Here is a 15,941-nt window from a genome sequence, read left to right as displayed (position 1 = left end):
AGATCTCAAGCGTGGAGGGCAGGGATAATTGGTTAAAAGCTGGGCTTTCTTCTTGGACTGTTAGCCATGATGACGACTGATTGTTCAGATATTGAGCCTCATCACAAACGTCACTGTGGAGCCTCAAAGATGCACAAATCAACATTTACATGCAGGAAATGATTGAATGAACGTTTGCATCTGAGCATCTTTTAGATAATTTTCTTGGTTTTCTGGCCTCCAAACTTCAGTCTCATGCTGCCTTCAAATGCAACTTGTGAGCAGGAGGTTAAAACATCAAAGTCGTGCACACGGTACGCTTCATGAGAACGCCGATGTTTGGACATGGACGCCAGAAGACTCCTCATTGTTCTCGTGTCATTTGTAGTTTCTTTCCCAGAAATGTTGATGCAGATTCTTCTCCACACAGTCCATTTGAAGGCAGCGTTATTAGCGTCGTAGAACTCACTGTATACCTGCCAAGCACCAAACAGTAGACAGACAAAGCTAGCAGAGCCGGTGGAGACCAAACCAGAGCTGAAAGGAGAGTAAACATTGGACCTAAATTTGTCAAGTGGCCAGAGATGCAACTCCAAGTGAATGCAATGCAGGTGTTCGCTAACATGTTAGCTATAAAATGTATGTAAGGTGATAATGTCAGTGTTTTGTGTTTAGCTTGTTCAGCTGCCCCCAGTGGCTGAAATCCGTTACTGCAGCGTCATGGTTAGCTTTAGTTTTTGTTTCCCTCCACGACACAGTCCACCTTAAATCTTGTTTTTTTAATTATCTGTCTGAAACTCATTTTAATGTCCTGATTCCTCATGTGTGTGTTCTGGTGGCCAAAGAAGTTGATTAAACACTGATGACATTTTTAGCAAAGAGTCTCTTCAGGACAACAAAAGTCAGTTTTCAGGAAAGTTTCGACAGCACTTAAAATGTCTCTCCTCATTAATCAAATGCTGCTGTCAGTTAGCGCTGTCAGGGCGAATGTTCATTTCTCTCATGTTTCTTTAAAATGTTCCTGTTCTACCTTTCATGGCAGACTAACAAAGTGCAGTTATGTGTTTTTCCCTTCCCTCTCCTTTCCTTTGTAACAGAGATATTCAGTATGACAGCACCTTGTAAAGATTAATTTTCCTTTAACCTTTTCCTCCAGCCATCCTTTCATGCACAGCTTGTTTACGTAACCTTGCTGACGGGCTCGATTTGGCTGCTTTGATCAGCGTCTAACAATAATGAGGCGACGCTGCTCCGATGCTGATCAGATCCATTTAGATCAGATGTATGTTCAAAGCGCGAATGGTGAGCTGGCTGATTCGTGAAGCGGCGCTGGTGGGTTTGTTTTGGTGAAGGTGGTCACGGTGTGCAGAGGTGGCGGTTTGGTTCAGACCTCGGCTCTGCTTCAGGAACAGATGCGGCGCAGCGCCGACACGCCGTCCTCGTCTTATCCACATCTTCTCTCTCCGTTGCTGTTGTCGCTGACGCAAACTGTTGCTGAACAAATCTTCCAGCTCCGGCATTTCATTTGCTCCAATCAGCTTCTTTTTTATTCATCCAGTCCTTTTAAACGTCTTCATGTAAAGAGAGACGCTTTCTGTGAACATTACTTCATTATGGGAAGCACCTTGAGTTTCCTCTGTGTGTGTCCATATACAGTAAATAAACTAACTGCGAACGGCAGAACTTCTGTTTGTGAACTTTGGTTCCACATCACGTGCATCGATCTACAAACTGTTCAGTCTGCATGTGGCTGCATGGACCTCACCCTGACCCCAATACACAAACACCTGTCCAGAATTTATCATTTGGTACATTGAGGGTTTCGTAAGCGAGGATCTCTTAAAATATGATTGAATTTTAGTTTGATTCTACCAAGAATCTATTATGAAATAGAGAAACTGTAGAAGAAACAGGCAAACAAATAATAATGGACTTGTTCTGTTCTGTGCTGCGATTTATAGAAACAAGTCTCCTGAAGTGAAACTTCCTGAATGAACATAAAGTCAACCGTCCAGCTCGGACGGCCATGAATAATTGCTGATGGGTGATACTTCTGATGGACAGATGATTCTTTTTGCTTTCTGACATGAATATTTAAAGGAAGCGGCTGAAATGGATGGCTGAGCCCAGCTTGTTAGCTCTTTATTTTCAGAAAGTGTAAGCTGTAATTGACAGAAACTTTGTGATTCTGAACCGCGATGAGGATCTCTCTTTGTCATTGCCCCAGTGGGAATACACATTATAGCTGAAGGCAATTACACACACACACACACACGGAAGGCTGCAGGGATGCAGGGATGCAGGCCTGCGTCTCGAGTTCAGTCTCAATATAGCTTCTTGTTTTGTTGAGTACGCTTTCACTCCTCTTAGCTTTGGTGCTTTTATCAGGTCGTAAGTAGCAACAGAGACGGATGAGGAGCAGCAGAGGCTGGAAGTCAAGCATGAAGCCAGTTCAGGGAGCAGACTTTCATACATTCGTCTTTGCTCAGGATGGTAATTTCACACAAAAATGGTGTTTGAAAACTTTTGGCAATTTAATTTTGTCACCAACAAACCAAAACCCCAAACATCTAAAACTGCAGTATATGAAGAGATTCATGCAGGATACTCCCCTACAAAAACATCCTTATATCATATATGAACAAGTCTCGTTCAAGGCGTTTTCATCTTCAGAAGGTGGATTATGAGCCTGTCTCATTATGACACTGTCCAACGTGACGTGGTTGGTTAGTTTAAAGCCCGGTTCGCCTCATGGAGACAACACAGGAAGTCAAATGCATCACATGCACAGGTCATATCCAAACACCTGGATGTTAGTCAGAGGCGAAGCTGCTTCAGTGAGGCCGTTTCCATCCGTCCACCTTCAAAGTGATTTTCTTATGTTTCGTAATCGTCTTTAATTTGTGTTTGAAAGGTTGAAGCTGGTGTATCAGCGACAGCAAAACATGACAAAGTTCGATGGAAACAGACTTCATGAATCAGTGGTGATGTAAGCGAAGCACGTGGCTCCAACATCAGATCTGTGTGCAGCGACGAGGAGACGCCGACCTTCCTCAGAACGACACATGAAACAAACATAAATGTCACGTTTCCGTCGTGTTTTCAACGCGCTTTTATCTTTATCTTGAGGTTTGACTGCCGTTTTTAATGATGCTATCTTGTGTTTGTGCATCTGGGTAGAAACTGACAGACATATTTTCTCCAGTGACCACAGTGTAACTGCAGAGGACGCTGCATTTTCAGTGAGGCGCACGTTTCTCCTGATTCCTGATTGGCTGCTTCTGTTTCTCTTCAAGGTTCAATGCAAATCTTGGTGTTACCCAGAAATTCTTTCCCCAAAGTAAGACACCTGCGTGCACCTGTTCTCCAAACCTCATTAAGGCTGCCACGTAACTTCCTCAGCTATGTCAGAATCACAATCAGTTTTAAGTTTGTGTGCAAAGAATATGACTCTGATTTCCACGCTGCACTGAATGGACGTGTTCAGGTCATAGAGGACATCAGCTAAACTAGGACAAAAAAGAAAAAACAGTCAGTGAAGTAGTGCTAAAAAACAATACATAGGGAGACTGATGAGGCAGTGAACGGTATGTGTTTTACAGTTCATCCAGACTGTGTTGTACTGGAGCTCAGTAGCACAGAGTGCAGCGGCGAGGCGGCCGTCCGCAGCGCCGTCGTGGCTCTATCCAACCCTGAAAAACTGCTGTTCTGGTGTGTAACTGAAACTGGATCAGCAGCAGGTTTCAGCTGTGTGTTTGAATACTGTTCAGATCGGTTCAGAGTTCGCTAACTGAAACGCTTTAAGACGCCTCGTTTAAGGCATCGTCTCAAAGTCTTTACGCCGACCAAACAAATGCAAACAGGCTTTTCTCCACATCTCAGCATCGAAACTGTTCCATCACAGAGGTGATTCTCATTTCTTCAGTTGGCCTGAGTTCATGTGTGTTCAGCCTCTTCTAATCTTCCATCTCTTGAATGGTCATTAAAAGTTTTAATGTGATGAAGAGTCACAGCGGGCAGATTCATGTCGTTCACATGTCACTGAAGGTTGTTCAGGTGCTGCAGAAAGTTCTACAGAGACTGCGGCTGTTCATGGAGCACCTGAAGTTACCTGAAAAGGAATTGCAGAAGGTACATTTTACAATTCATTGTGAAGTGAGACTGACAGCTGAGGCATTCTTTAGTAAGAACCTGAATGCCAAATGTGGAGTATCTGGTCACTAAAATGTTTGATTTTCACACATTAAATTTTCATTGACTCTGTCTTTGTTTTGGCCACAAGTTAAATTTGGATCCATGGTTGGTTTTGAGCTCTGGCAGAACTTTTCAGAACTTTTCTCCGCTGCTCATATTGTAATGAAACGACCCTTCTTCCTCTCTCTCGCAGAAAGTCACAATCATTATGCAGGAGGCAGGCGAGAAATTTGAAGTTGCTTTGTTTCTAAAGGTCTCTTTGGATTGTCGGGGCTCTCAGCGTGATTCCTCTGCGATGACAAACTCAAGCGATCTGTATTCAGGCCACCGGTTTGATATCACAGACAGAATTGGTAATTAACAAAAATATTGAATAAACTGTATCAACACGGCAGACGTTCCTTTTCCAGCTTGGTGGAAATTGTCATGGACAGTAATTCCCACACCAGGTCATTAAATATGCGGCGAGCAGAGCAGGAACTGCCGTCCTTCATCTTTAACCTTTTCTGTAAAGGTCAAACCTGCAGACTCGGCTGAAACAGGGCTCCTGTCTTGGTAGCAGAGCTGCGTGTATCCCTGCAGAGGTGCTGAGCTGCTGCCGCTGGATTATTGTACACGCTGACATTTCCTCAGAGCCCGATTAGACAAGGTCTCATTGTTAATTTACTGTGGACTAAACATTTTCTATCGTTTGTCTGGTTGTTTCTTGGAAAGTTATGTGTATATCTTTGGCCAACTTTCTGGAGTTTGTGTTTTTTTGGTTGGTTGGGCTGCAGGCGTTTCAGCTGCTGGTAGTTTCTAAATCATTTGAGTCACTTCTGATGTTAAAACTTTGCTTCAAGGAGAATTAACTAGTTTCTGTATCATGTTTCAGATATAAGGAGAGACTGTTTGACCTTCACCTGAGTCTCCTCTGATTAAAATAGTTTTTCTCAAGCTAGAAAATAGACTTAACTGTCATCCATTTGTTGCTGTGAGTAGTGAATTCTTCTAAATAATTTCTCTGTTTCATGAGGCGTGATGCAGATACACAATATCGCTGGGAGCATGAGAAAAAAAACAACACAAAAACCTTTTATGTGCCAAATGCTGCCTTTGATTCACTAATGCAGCGTTCCCAGTTATCCAGGAGGCTACATTAGTAGTGTGAGATAATTATCTCATGCCTGAAGCTTGAATATTAACTCCAGTTGTTATATTTCTCTCCAGTAAGGTCACAAACAAAAGTTTTGAGAGTGAGCTTTGCATTTAAATGACTGATTTCAAAGTTTGGGGTATTTATTGGGGTCCCTCGTCCTCCCCTTCTTCTTCGTCTCGCTGTTCAAAATGTCCTTTCTGCACTTTCTTCCATGTAGAGTCATTTAGCTTAGCTGTTAGCCTTTATGTACAGCTCGTCCTTAAGGGCTTCTATAGTGCAGTAGTTTTACTTCAGTGCATATTACAAATATACTGCAGTTTCTCTCACTGTCTAGTACTGCTTTACGTGAATCCTATTGCCATGTCTGCTGCAGCTCTCGTGTTCTATCATCCTGTGTTTCAGGCCGTATTTACATGGCACCAATGGTGGATGATCTGCATCGAACCTATGGACACATCAGCTGTCAGCATAGTTAGGAATTCACTGAATGTATGAGACTATTCAGTACACTGAAGTTATTTGTACCAACCTTTAACGTGTTGATGGTGCCTTTACTGAAATATCGTCCTAAGTGGAACACATCCAACGTGCCTGACGTGTGTCAGACATCGTTCCTCACAAGCCCACCGTGGGCTGCTCACCTGCCTTCGTGATGAACCTCTGAAATCAGATGAGCAGCGTGATTACTGCAACAAGAGATCATGGTCTTTGTACTTCCACAAAGTGGGAGCAAAGACAAAATCCATTAGGCTCAACGCTCTTGTCACAGCTGCAGAGAGTACTCGAAAAAAAATGAAACACGGGTCATTTCATCGTCCCCGTCAGTGATCAGTGATGGAGGGTTTGGAGATTGAAGACATACCACTCTGGCTGTGCATCAACTTGCCAGATAACACAGAGGTGATTATGTACAAATTATTGAAATGGAAAATTTGTTTTTCACTGTGAGTTATGCTTGTTAGGTTCCTTAATCACTGTGACAGCACACCTGTTCTCTGTCACGTTGACTGACTCCGGCTGAGGTTACAGAGGCGGCGTGTCCTGCATCACACAGCAGACAAAAGATAAAGAGAGCGAGTGCAACACCTTTGTGTTTTCTAGTTGTTTCCAGTCTTTTTACTGAGAAAATGAGTACAAAATAGAGGCAGCTGAGCACAAATAGAAGGAGTACAAAGAAGGTTTTCATGTTGACAGACACTGTAACCAAAGCTGATTATCAAATACATTGAAAAACATACCTGGACCCAAACTAACAAACCAGACTTGTCCACATGCTGAGACTTTGTGCGTAGTGATGTAGTGAGGCCGTACACCCATTAACCCCAACCAACCTATCAGTGGATGAGCAGCCTGTACAGCTGCATCTGTGCAGTTGGTGCATTGACTGTGTGGGTTGAATAATGGAAACCTGCATAAACATACCAACTACACAGGTGTTAGCTGCAGCTAGTAAGCTAAATATGAGTGTGTAGACTGATCTCTGGGGGTGTTTGGCTCTGCCACTTGACTGAACTCAGCAGACACTCCAGTCCTTGTGGTCTGTGGATGTTTGGGCTGGTTGGACCGTTTACAGCAGTAACATCACCTCCTCGTGTCTCTGGGCCACAGAGCCCGGGCTGTTAAAAGTGTGGTGGCTGTGTGACAGGGTCGTTTGTCACAATGTTATTGGAATTCAGTGGCAGAGCGGCACTCGAGAGACCCAGGCCTCAAGGTTTTTCAACAGCAGCAGGTGCCTCTTTCCTCAGCTAGACTTCCTTGGAGGGCTGCAGTGAGAGATAAAGGCAAATATATAATAAAGTCAAATTTATTTCCTCCTTTGAAGTGCTTTAAACGCCATTTGATTTCGCTGCCGTGTGTTCGCAAATAACAAAGTCAAATTTATTTACCCTTTTTTGCCTCGCAGGGAGATTTCAGCGCAGATACCATGCACAACACAAACAGCGGTCACATGAGGTACACATGGAGCATTTTTGCTTGAATGCTCTGATTTTTTTAAAATCATGTGATTCAAGAGGCAAATTGGCTTGTTTTAAGAAAGACGTCCAGATGCATATGTACACTTAGTCTTAAGTGTCTGCGTGTGGTCACATTCAGCTGTGTTTGACGGTCACATTCAGCTGTGTTTGACTACGTTTGCCGTCCTTTAGCAGACCTCCCCGTGCAGAACTGCTAGCAGAGCAGTGTGCTTGTTTCCACCATTTCACTCCTGCTTCCCTCGTCTCTCTGTATGCTGACACCAAAGTGAACAGCAGTGCGTCTAGTCGGAGCCCAGCCCAGCAGGCAAAACACTGAGCAGCAGTGAAGAAGAAAGAGGGCAGAGCAGGTGAATGTGACACGAAGAAGAAAAACAGCGAGCTGTAGATGAGCAAGAAGTATTAATGAGCAGGGGCCTGAAGACAACGAGGTGGAGGTGGTAGTCGTGCGTGTGATGTTGAATGATATGAGAGCAGTGAAGATGGTAACTGTTTCAAAGACCAGAGTGGAGAAACCTGTGGTCTGAGGAGCGGCTGAGCGAGCGTAACCTTGCTTTAGGCAGCTCAGGGGGGACGCATGGACGAATTTTGATGAGATTGTGGAATTTAAAGTGAACTCAAAAGTCCATGGAAGCTTAAGTACATTGTCCTTGTGCCTGAAAGGTGTGTTGATCAGCAGCCTGGTTCAGTGGCAGCGAATATGAAAATGGCTTAATAGCAAATTATCACTTTAGCATCACGAAGAAGCCACGATTTGACTCTTTTCTTCAGGATTTAAATGATTCGCAGCCAGAAAAACAGCAGACTGAAAACTGAGTGAAGTTCAGCTGAATGTTTCTACAAAGTACGCCACTATTGACACTAAGGTCATCACTCAGCACTCCATGTGCTATAAGTATGCTAACGATGCTAACTGTGCTTTAGCCTTTTAACATCACGGGTTGTAATCCTCTTGTGAGACGTCCTGCTTTCAGCTGTGATACTGAGAACTTCCAGTATAGTTCAGTTGGTGGAGAAAAGTCCGGATCTGCCAGGGTTAGCGGTTAGATGTCCATTACTGAATCTGAGGTGAGAGTCACCGTGCTGTCAGGTGCATGGGATAAAAGCATGTACTCTCATATGCTGTGGACCCAGACGTTGAGATGCTACTGTATTATTCTGACAGAGACGGCTGGATGATGCAGGGACAGGATGATTTATTTACACAAGTTTCTGGGACCGCGTTCATGTGAGGGTGTGCCATGAAATATACACAGTGATGCAGCGTGGGTTCGATCCCTCCTGTGAAGATGTATTATAATTCTACAAATTTACAAACCTGGCAGATGTAAAATATAATGTGCACATTTGATGCAAAGGAGGCCGACTTTCAGTCCCTAGTATGTGTCTCTAAGCTCTAAAAACTTGGATTGCACGTGTCCCATAATGCAACTTGATAGCATCTTTCGTGAGACCCTCCAGTCTGGTAAACAGCTACATCTTTAACATTTTACACGCCCAGTTTGTGATGCAGGCGCTCTGTTCAAAATTGATAGTCTCTTTAAAAGTCTCATTACACTGCTGCTATTAAGAAATAATAACAGTAGTGACTGCATGAAGAAGAAGAAGAAGAAGAAGAAGAAACTCTGCTCTTCTGTTTGCAGAGACAGAAAACAGCAGCCCAAACAAGTCATTTTAGCACCGTCATTTACAGATGTTCATACATTTATTTACTCTCCAGCTTTCCCTTTTAGCCACAGTATCGATGAACTGTAAGTGGAAAACTGCGGCACTGAGCTTTAGATATTTCTGAATAACAATCTTGTGATCTTTCTGTGATCTGGTTATAGCATAAACACTGCGAAGACATGCCAATATGAATATTGTCTCTGAAAATAGATGAAGAAATGCTGCACCGCTCCATGTTTGGTGCTGAATACGTCCAGTGTGTCTCGCTGCTCACTGTGACTTTGGGTATACGGGCACATATGAAGATGTCTTACAACCCTCAGAAAGTGTTCATCCTGTTCTTTTTAACTGGCCTTTAGCTGTTTGTTTTACATTACAAGTGTTCGGCTTTGGTGCTGTTGCAATCCAACAGACATAATCTTTTACCCTATAAAATAGTCATGTCTGGGTTTTGTGAAACAGAAATTAAATATTAAAAAAAAGTCGTTTTGCAAAAATAGGAAAACACTGAAATAAATGAGGGGGAAAATACATCTGCACAGCGCTCGAGTTTGCCCTTGACTTCATGCACGGCAGCAGCACTCTGATTGAGGGTCGTGTTAAACTGTCGTTTGTGTCAAATCTCAGATACCCCTCAACATGCTGACTGTAATTAGTTCCAGGATTAATCCACACAATCATGGTCAAATGTGGCTTTCTCCCGCTGTGCTCATGAAATAAAGGCCAGCACGGATAATCAAATAATAGGTGAATATCAATGAATGGACCAAATCACTTTAGTCCCCAGCTCCCTTATGCAATTATTTCCTTTTCACATTAATTATTGCTAACAGATGACACTAATGACTTTGAAAGGAAGCTGGCTGTGGCAGCCATGCAGACTATCAATGCTGTTTTAAATGGGGTCACAACACTCGACACCTTTGGGTCCCTCTGATTGGAAATGGCACCGATACAAACAGCACAGCACCAGCACTTCCAGTCACCGGCTCGGCTTTCTACGCTGAACCCAGATCCTTCACAGATAACCTGCGAGGACATTAAACACTGGCCTCTTCTAATGCAGGATTCTACCTTAAACACATTCTTCAGTCTATTTTTATAGCTTTCAGTCTATCAAATGTAAGAGTTCGTCCATAGAGTCCATCCTTTACCCTTCGTGTAATCACCATAATCAAAGATGACATTTTCATTTTGCAGCACTTAAGGCTTTGTGGGCATTAACTGTTAATATTTACAGAGAAGAGACAAATTATTTTCCCACACATTTCTGTTTGGGTCATTTAAGCTTTCATGGTTTACATTTGACCCATGTTATTCAGTTATGGTGCATTTGTTTAAACTGGTTTTCTGACCTGGAAATCTGTTTCCAGGACCATCAAATTGACAACAACGTCCACACAAACTCCTGTGAGCAGTGCTAGAACAATAAAGCAGAATAGTCACACATACATGGATAAAGTGTAAAAGAGTAAACACAGAAGAGATTAAATCAATTAGCTGTGATGGTGGGAAATTCTGTGTTTGTCAAATGAATAATAATGGAACAACTAACATTGAAAATGACTGGCCAACACGTTGTTTTTGTCCAATTAAACTGGTTTAATTAAGTATTATACTAAAGTATCGAGCTTACAATGAAGACAAGGTTATGAATAACTTCATCCACTTAGCGGTACACTGGTACCATCGGTTCTAGTGAATAAATCAACCACAGGAAATGAGGAACATGTCTGAGCCGTAGTCTCCGTCCTGTTTCCACCTGCCACTCTTTATTCTGTCTCTTTGCTGTTTCGTGCGAGGCTGATGCTGCACACTCTGCACGCTGCATCAGGGCTGATGAGAGCTGTGTAACTCCAACACCTTTTCATTTTAAAAAGCTGATTTACAGCGACAACAATCTCCATCCAAACGAGTGCTTTAGCATCAGAATAGAAATCATCTCCACGCAGACTAACATGCTTGAAAACACGTATGACATGACCATTTACGGTCACTGGGCATGCTGGTGTTGAGTGTTTTTCTGCACATGAAAGCTGTAATAACATGATAAAATGCAGAATTTGACTCCACAACAGCTGCTAGCTTAGACAACAAGGTCAACAACGGCCGTATTTTGTTGTCCATGTTGAATTAACTGCTGCCTATCAAGGCTCATAGATACATACAGGCTGACAGGGACGTGATGAATCAGGGAAGGACTCATCCTCATTCATAAGACGCAATCAGCAAATGTGGGTGTCTGCATCATCATTTCTAAAGTCTCAACAGTAGTGTAGTGTGGTGTGGACGCTAAGCAGAAGCCTAACAGAAGTTTTGCATTTGGAAATTAGAATATGTTAGTGAGGATGTCGCCTCTGTAATCTTTGTTATCGATGTCAGCCGGGAAACCAAAACCAAGAGCTAAAAGTGGCTACGGACTGTGTAGAGCTTTACGGCTGGGTGTCGATTTCCAGCTGGTTTGACGGTGCTAGTGACCGCATTCAGTGCAGTCAGTACACACAGTCAGTGGAGTGATGTGATCTGTGAATATGAGTCAGTGTTCGTCACAAATTTCTCAGTTTGGTCACTGCTGCTTCAGACATAGAGCAGGTGAGCCCACTCCAAAATAAAATGTGTGCAGTGAAGGTCCTTTCAAGAATATTCCTGTCAAAGCTTTGGAGAAAATATTCTGTGATATCTAGTTTCTACAAGGTTCTATGAGCTTTACTTTTGCCTGTTATTACACTGAACTATTCAGGCAAGAGGCTTACAATGCACTTTTCTTTCCTCTGTCACTTGTGATGAACAGGCACAATGTGGGCAGATGGTTGCTCTGGCATTGGCAGAAATCTTCTTTTCAGCATGTTTTCAAAAGACTCCAGCCAGCAAAAGATGTTATTAAGAATCATCTGAGTCATAGGAACACCATGTGAATGTCGATTTTGGTTCATTTTATAGACTCTGACCAACACAAGAGCATCATCATCCAACACTCGTTAGTCATTGTGCAGTTATGTTTGAATTATGAATGAACGGCAGACACGCCAGCAGGCTCCATGCTGAGCGAATAGTCTGCCTTCATGTCAGATCAGAGGCATCACTTTAAAAGGTCTCACTGACTGACTCCCAAACAATTATCACGGTACACCTGCAAGACCGGAGAAACATGAAGACGCATTGTATTTTATTGTATTTAGGACTCATATAATTAGTGGAGTGGAAATTCCTCAATTAGCCTTTGGTAGGAAAGAGACATCTATGTATCCAGCATATTGATTCTTTGAGATCTGTGACAGAGACAAATGGAGAGCCAGGGGGCGTCCTCATAGGCTGTGCATATTGTTCAGACTGCAGAGAGAAGCTATTGAATATAATGTCTTAGAATAAGTGGATGCACGAATGTTCATTGGTGTGGATGTGAGCCGTTTCAGTGTTTGTCAGCAGTAATAAATTGTGTTTCCTATAGAAGTGTCTCCTATTGTCAGTGCTGTGTCAATTTTCTAATCTCTCTAATGATGACTGTTGTCATTTACTGGACTGTTGTCTTAATTATTTCATAACCTGACGTTTTTGCCGCTGTTTTCATGTCTTTATAATGTTTGCTTTATTTCTGTTGATTGATTACATTATTAATTATTTTGCAGGAGGTCCAGCGAAATGGAAAAGCAGGTATCCCTGCAGGGAGGTGGCCCAGCCTGCTGAGTCTAACATGCCCACGCAGTAGCGGTAGCGGCAGTGGCAGTGAACTGTCTCTCTCCAGTGCTTGTAGTGAGTACTCCAGTGGCTCCCACACCTGGGCAGAGGGACGTGGATCCTCCAAGCAGGTGGGTTTCATTCATATTTCATTCATCTTCTTTCAATTTAAAATATAAGGAAGTTGTCAAAGTAAAGTATCTGTTAGCATGTTTGTGCCATTTGAGTAATTGTAAATATATCTTGTAATGCACAGTGTGCAACAAGCCGAGACAAAAGGATGAGTGCGGGGTCAGTATCCAGCAATCATTCTGCAGCCATCGAGCAGACAGACCTGGGATGGAAGGAAGGCCACATTCTGAAAGGCCTGAAGCGTCTTCAAATGTGCAGCTCCAAAGAGGCATCCTCACTTGCGTCTGTACCACACTGCAAAGATTGTATGACGTCTAATGAGGGCATATACTCCCTTGGTGTAAAGTGTGGCCCACAAGGGACTACAGCCAAGCAAATACCACCTACAAGTAAACCTTTCAAGGCCGGTGCAGGGATTGCTGCCCTAGACTCTGATGATGCAGATGATGATTCACCAAAACTGCAAAATATGGAATCCAGTGATCAACCAACAAAAGAACTTCTTTGCTTGGAGAAACTGGATGTCACAAGGGATGATGACAACAATTTTCAAGAGGATCCTGTAAAAGTTGTGGGGAATTCTGGTCATTTTCCTTCACCTGTCACAGACAACTTCTTATTTTTGGAGGGCCCCACAATAAAACCTGGTGTGAGCCCAACAGATAGCCTTACGCATCTGGAAGACAACAACTCACTAGAAAAACACAAGCCCTCAGGCATGAAGTTAAGTGACAGAAACAATAACCAGGAAAGGTCTACTGACCGCAAATCCAGACTTGATCATGTCAAGAGGCAACAGGGTAGACTTCCAGTAAAGCAAGTCGAAGCAGGGACAAGTGATGTGAGCTCCTCTATTCAGCATTCTGCAACAAGAGCTCTGAGCTGTGTGAGTGTAGCCAGACAGCGCAGCTCCTCAATGGAGGTTCCTCACTGTAGAGACCAGGCGAGTCAAGCTGGCAGTGAAAGCCAGAACTACACCATTTCCGAATTTCCACAGAGGAAACCAAAACCTCAGCCTTGTGACTCAGCAAGAAAGGCTTTCATTCTGCGGAGCAAGAGTGCGGATGGAGGACAAGAACAACATAAGCATACACATTCTCCTCTCCACCAAAAGCTTATTAAGGGTCATGGGTCCAAAGGGCAGTCAACCTCTCCTGGCCACAGTGTTCAAAGCAAAAGGACAAACCTCAGTAAAACTCATGGTTCAAGCAAGGGAGCATTATCTAAAGTTGAGAAGGATGAGGACATTGCATTATCAGCAAGCTCCAAGTCTCTCAAGAGTGTGCAACAGCGCTCTCCCCTTGCTTCCCCTGTGAAGCATTCAAAGACATTTAAACCTCCAGGGATCAACGAATGCTCAAAGAGTCCAACAAAATCACCTTTGCAAATCACTAGGCATCAATCAAGCAATGACTCTGTGGAAGAGAGTATCTATGACAACTTACCCTGCTCCCCACGAAAACAACGGCGCCAGGACCAGCACTGTGATGTTTCCCGTTCAGAAGTAAGGTCCCCATCTCCACCACCACCCCCAGGTCGAACCACTTCTCTTCTTCTTAGACCCAGTTCTGACAGCTTACCCAGGGCACACAAATCTGCAGGTCAGGCTCAAAGCACTACCCCTGGAAAGATAACACCAAGCACCACCAAGCCACAATCAAATCACATTTCTTCTATTTTACAACCTCAACAATCCAACACAACAAAAGAAAATCCACATACAGCCCCACAAATGGGCGCCGAAGGAAAGCCTCTGAAAGATATCCCAGCTAAAGTCTACCATTCCCACACATCCAAGATACCGGCTGTCCCAGTTCAAGAGTCACAACCTGCAGAGTCGGTCCAGTTATCTATGGACAGAGTTGCCACATGCCATGATGAACATGGTGCTTCCTCTATACTGCCAAGTCATAGTGTCTTACAAAGATCTCAACAGAGCATTAGTGAGCCAAAACTTTCTGAAGTCTTGCCCCAAACATACTCTAATGTTTACTACCACGGGATTTCCAATAATCTTCAGGGTTCCACCTCAAGAGCTGTGAAAATGGCTCTTCCTGTAAATGCTAAATCTCATGAAGCAATCTCTGGACATGAAACCAGTACCTTCCTAGTTTTCGGGCGACAGAGCAAAGATGATACAAACCCCGCTGCAAAAAGTGTTCAGACCTTTCAGACTTTTACATGTGATCCCCAGATGACACATGAAAGTGGTGCTCATGACAAAGCCCGCAGAAAGATTGAGACCCGCTGTAACTCTCTGGATTCTGAGCCCTCGGTTCAACCTGTTGCATCAGACAGTGGTGTGATGTTAGATTGGGGATTTGATGAGGAAGGTTGGCTGTTTAAACGGTCTGTGTCTGTGTCAACCAGACCTCCCATTAAGCCAGTAATGGGTATGAATGGGGCTAAGGCTCGTAGCCAGAGTTTTGGTGCACGCTACATGGACAGGCCAAGCTTCAACAGATCTGGAAAGGTCCGTACCCAGATCAAAACACACTCAGGGAGCTCCTTGAACTCTCTTAGTGATGTCCTCCCAGGAAGTATGAGTTGCTCCAGTAGCTACCACTGCCCGATGAATCGATCCCTTTTGAACAACTTCTTGATTGAGGAGGGCCTGGCAGTTCCCTCACATTTGGGGTCTTCCAGCGAAAGACTTCAAAGTCTTAAACAACAACGAGAGCAGGCTAGGCGCCTGCAAATTGAGCAGCAGTTTTCAAGCGCCTTTGGTGAACCAGTTTCTGAAGAGCCAGAGAGACAAAGTACTATAACCACAATTGAAGAGAAAGTGATGCTCGGCATTGAGGAGAACTTGCACAAGACTCAGGAACAGGAAAGAAGCACTGAAGTGAAGCAAAAATCTGGCTCAACTTTGGCAAACTGGTTTGGTTTTCGGAAGAGTAAGCTTCCTGCTCCAAGCAGCAAAAAGACCGAGCCACAGAAAGTAAAAGACGACAAGAGGGAGCAAAAGATCACATCGCTTCTGGGAGGAAAGCAGACAAAGACTGACAAAAAGAGAGACAGAAGAAAAAGCGATGGAAAAGACTGGTGAGAATTTTCTTTACTTTGGTGCATGTAACACAACACCTGCGCCTTTGAGACGTCAAGATTAAACCTTCAGTGCTTGTTCCAGGCAGATTTCCTCATAGCTTATAGCCAATGAAATCATTTACTGCCTCAGATGA

At 43.5% G+C, this 15,941-nt stretch overlaps 1 protein-coding gene across 4 annotated transcripts in view; it reads left to right on the top strand.

Moving 5' to 3' along the window:
* The window catches only part of LOC143330249 (nck-associated protein 5-like), a 60,111-nt gene that overhangs the window by 31,226 nt on the left and 12,944 nt on the right, over nucleotides 1-15,941 (top strand). For all 4 annotated transcript variants that reach the window (XM_076746648.1, XM_076746647.1, XM_076746646.1 and 1 more), the window contains exons 8-9: nucleotides 12,579-12,758; nucleotides 12,884-15,804. In XM_076746648.1, coding sequence (XP_076602763.1) covers nucleotides 12,579-12,758; nucleotides 12,884-15,804 — 3,101 coding nt within the window. The remainder of the gene's footprint in view (nucleotides 1-12,578; nucleotides 12,759-12,883; nucleotides 15,805-15,941) is intronic.

The sequence above is a fragment of the Chaetodon auriga genome, chromosome 13 (genome assembly GCF_051107435.1).
Source record: "Chaetodon auriga isolate fChaAug3 chromosome 13, fChaAug3.hap1, whole genome shotgun sequence".
Taxonomy (NCBI): domain Eukaryota; kingdom Metazoa; phylum Chordata; class Actinopteri; order Chaetodontiformes; family Chaetodontidae; genus Chaetodon; species Chaetodon auriga.
This window is presented reverse-complemented; position numbering and strand designations above follow the sequence as displayed.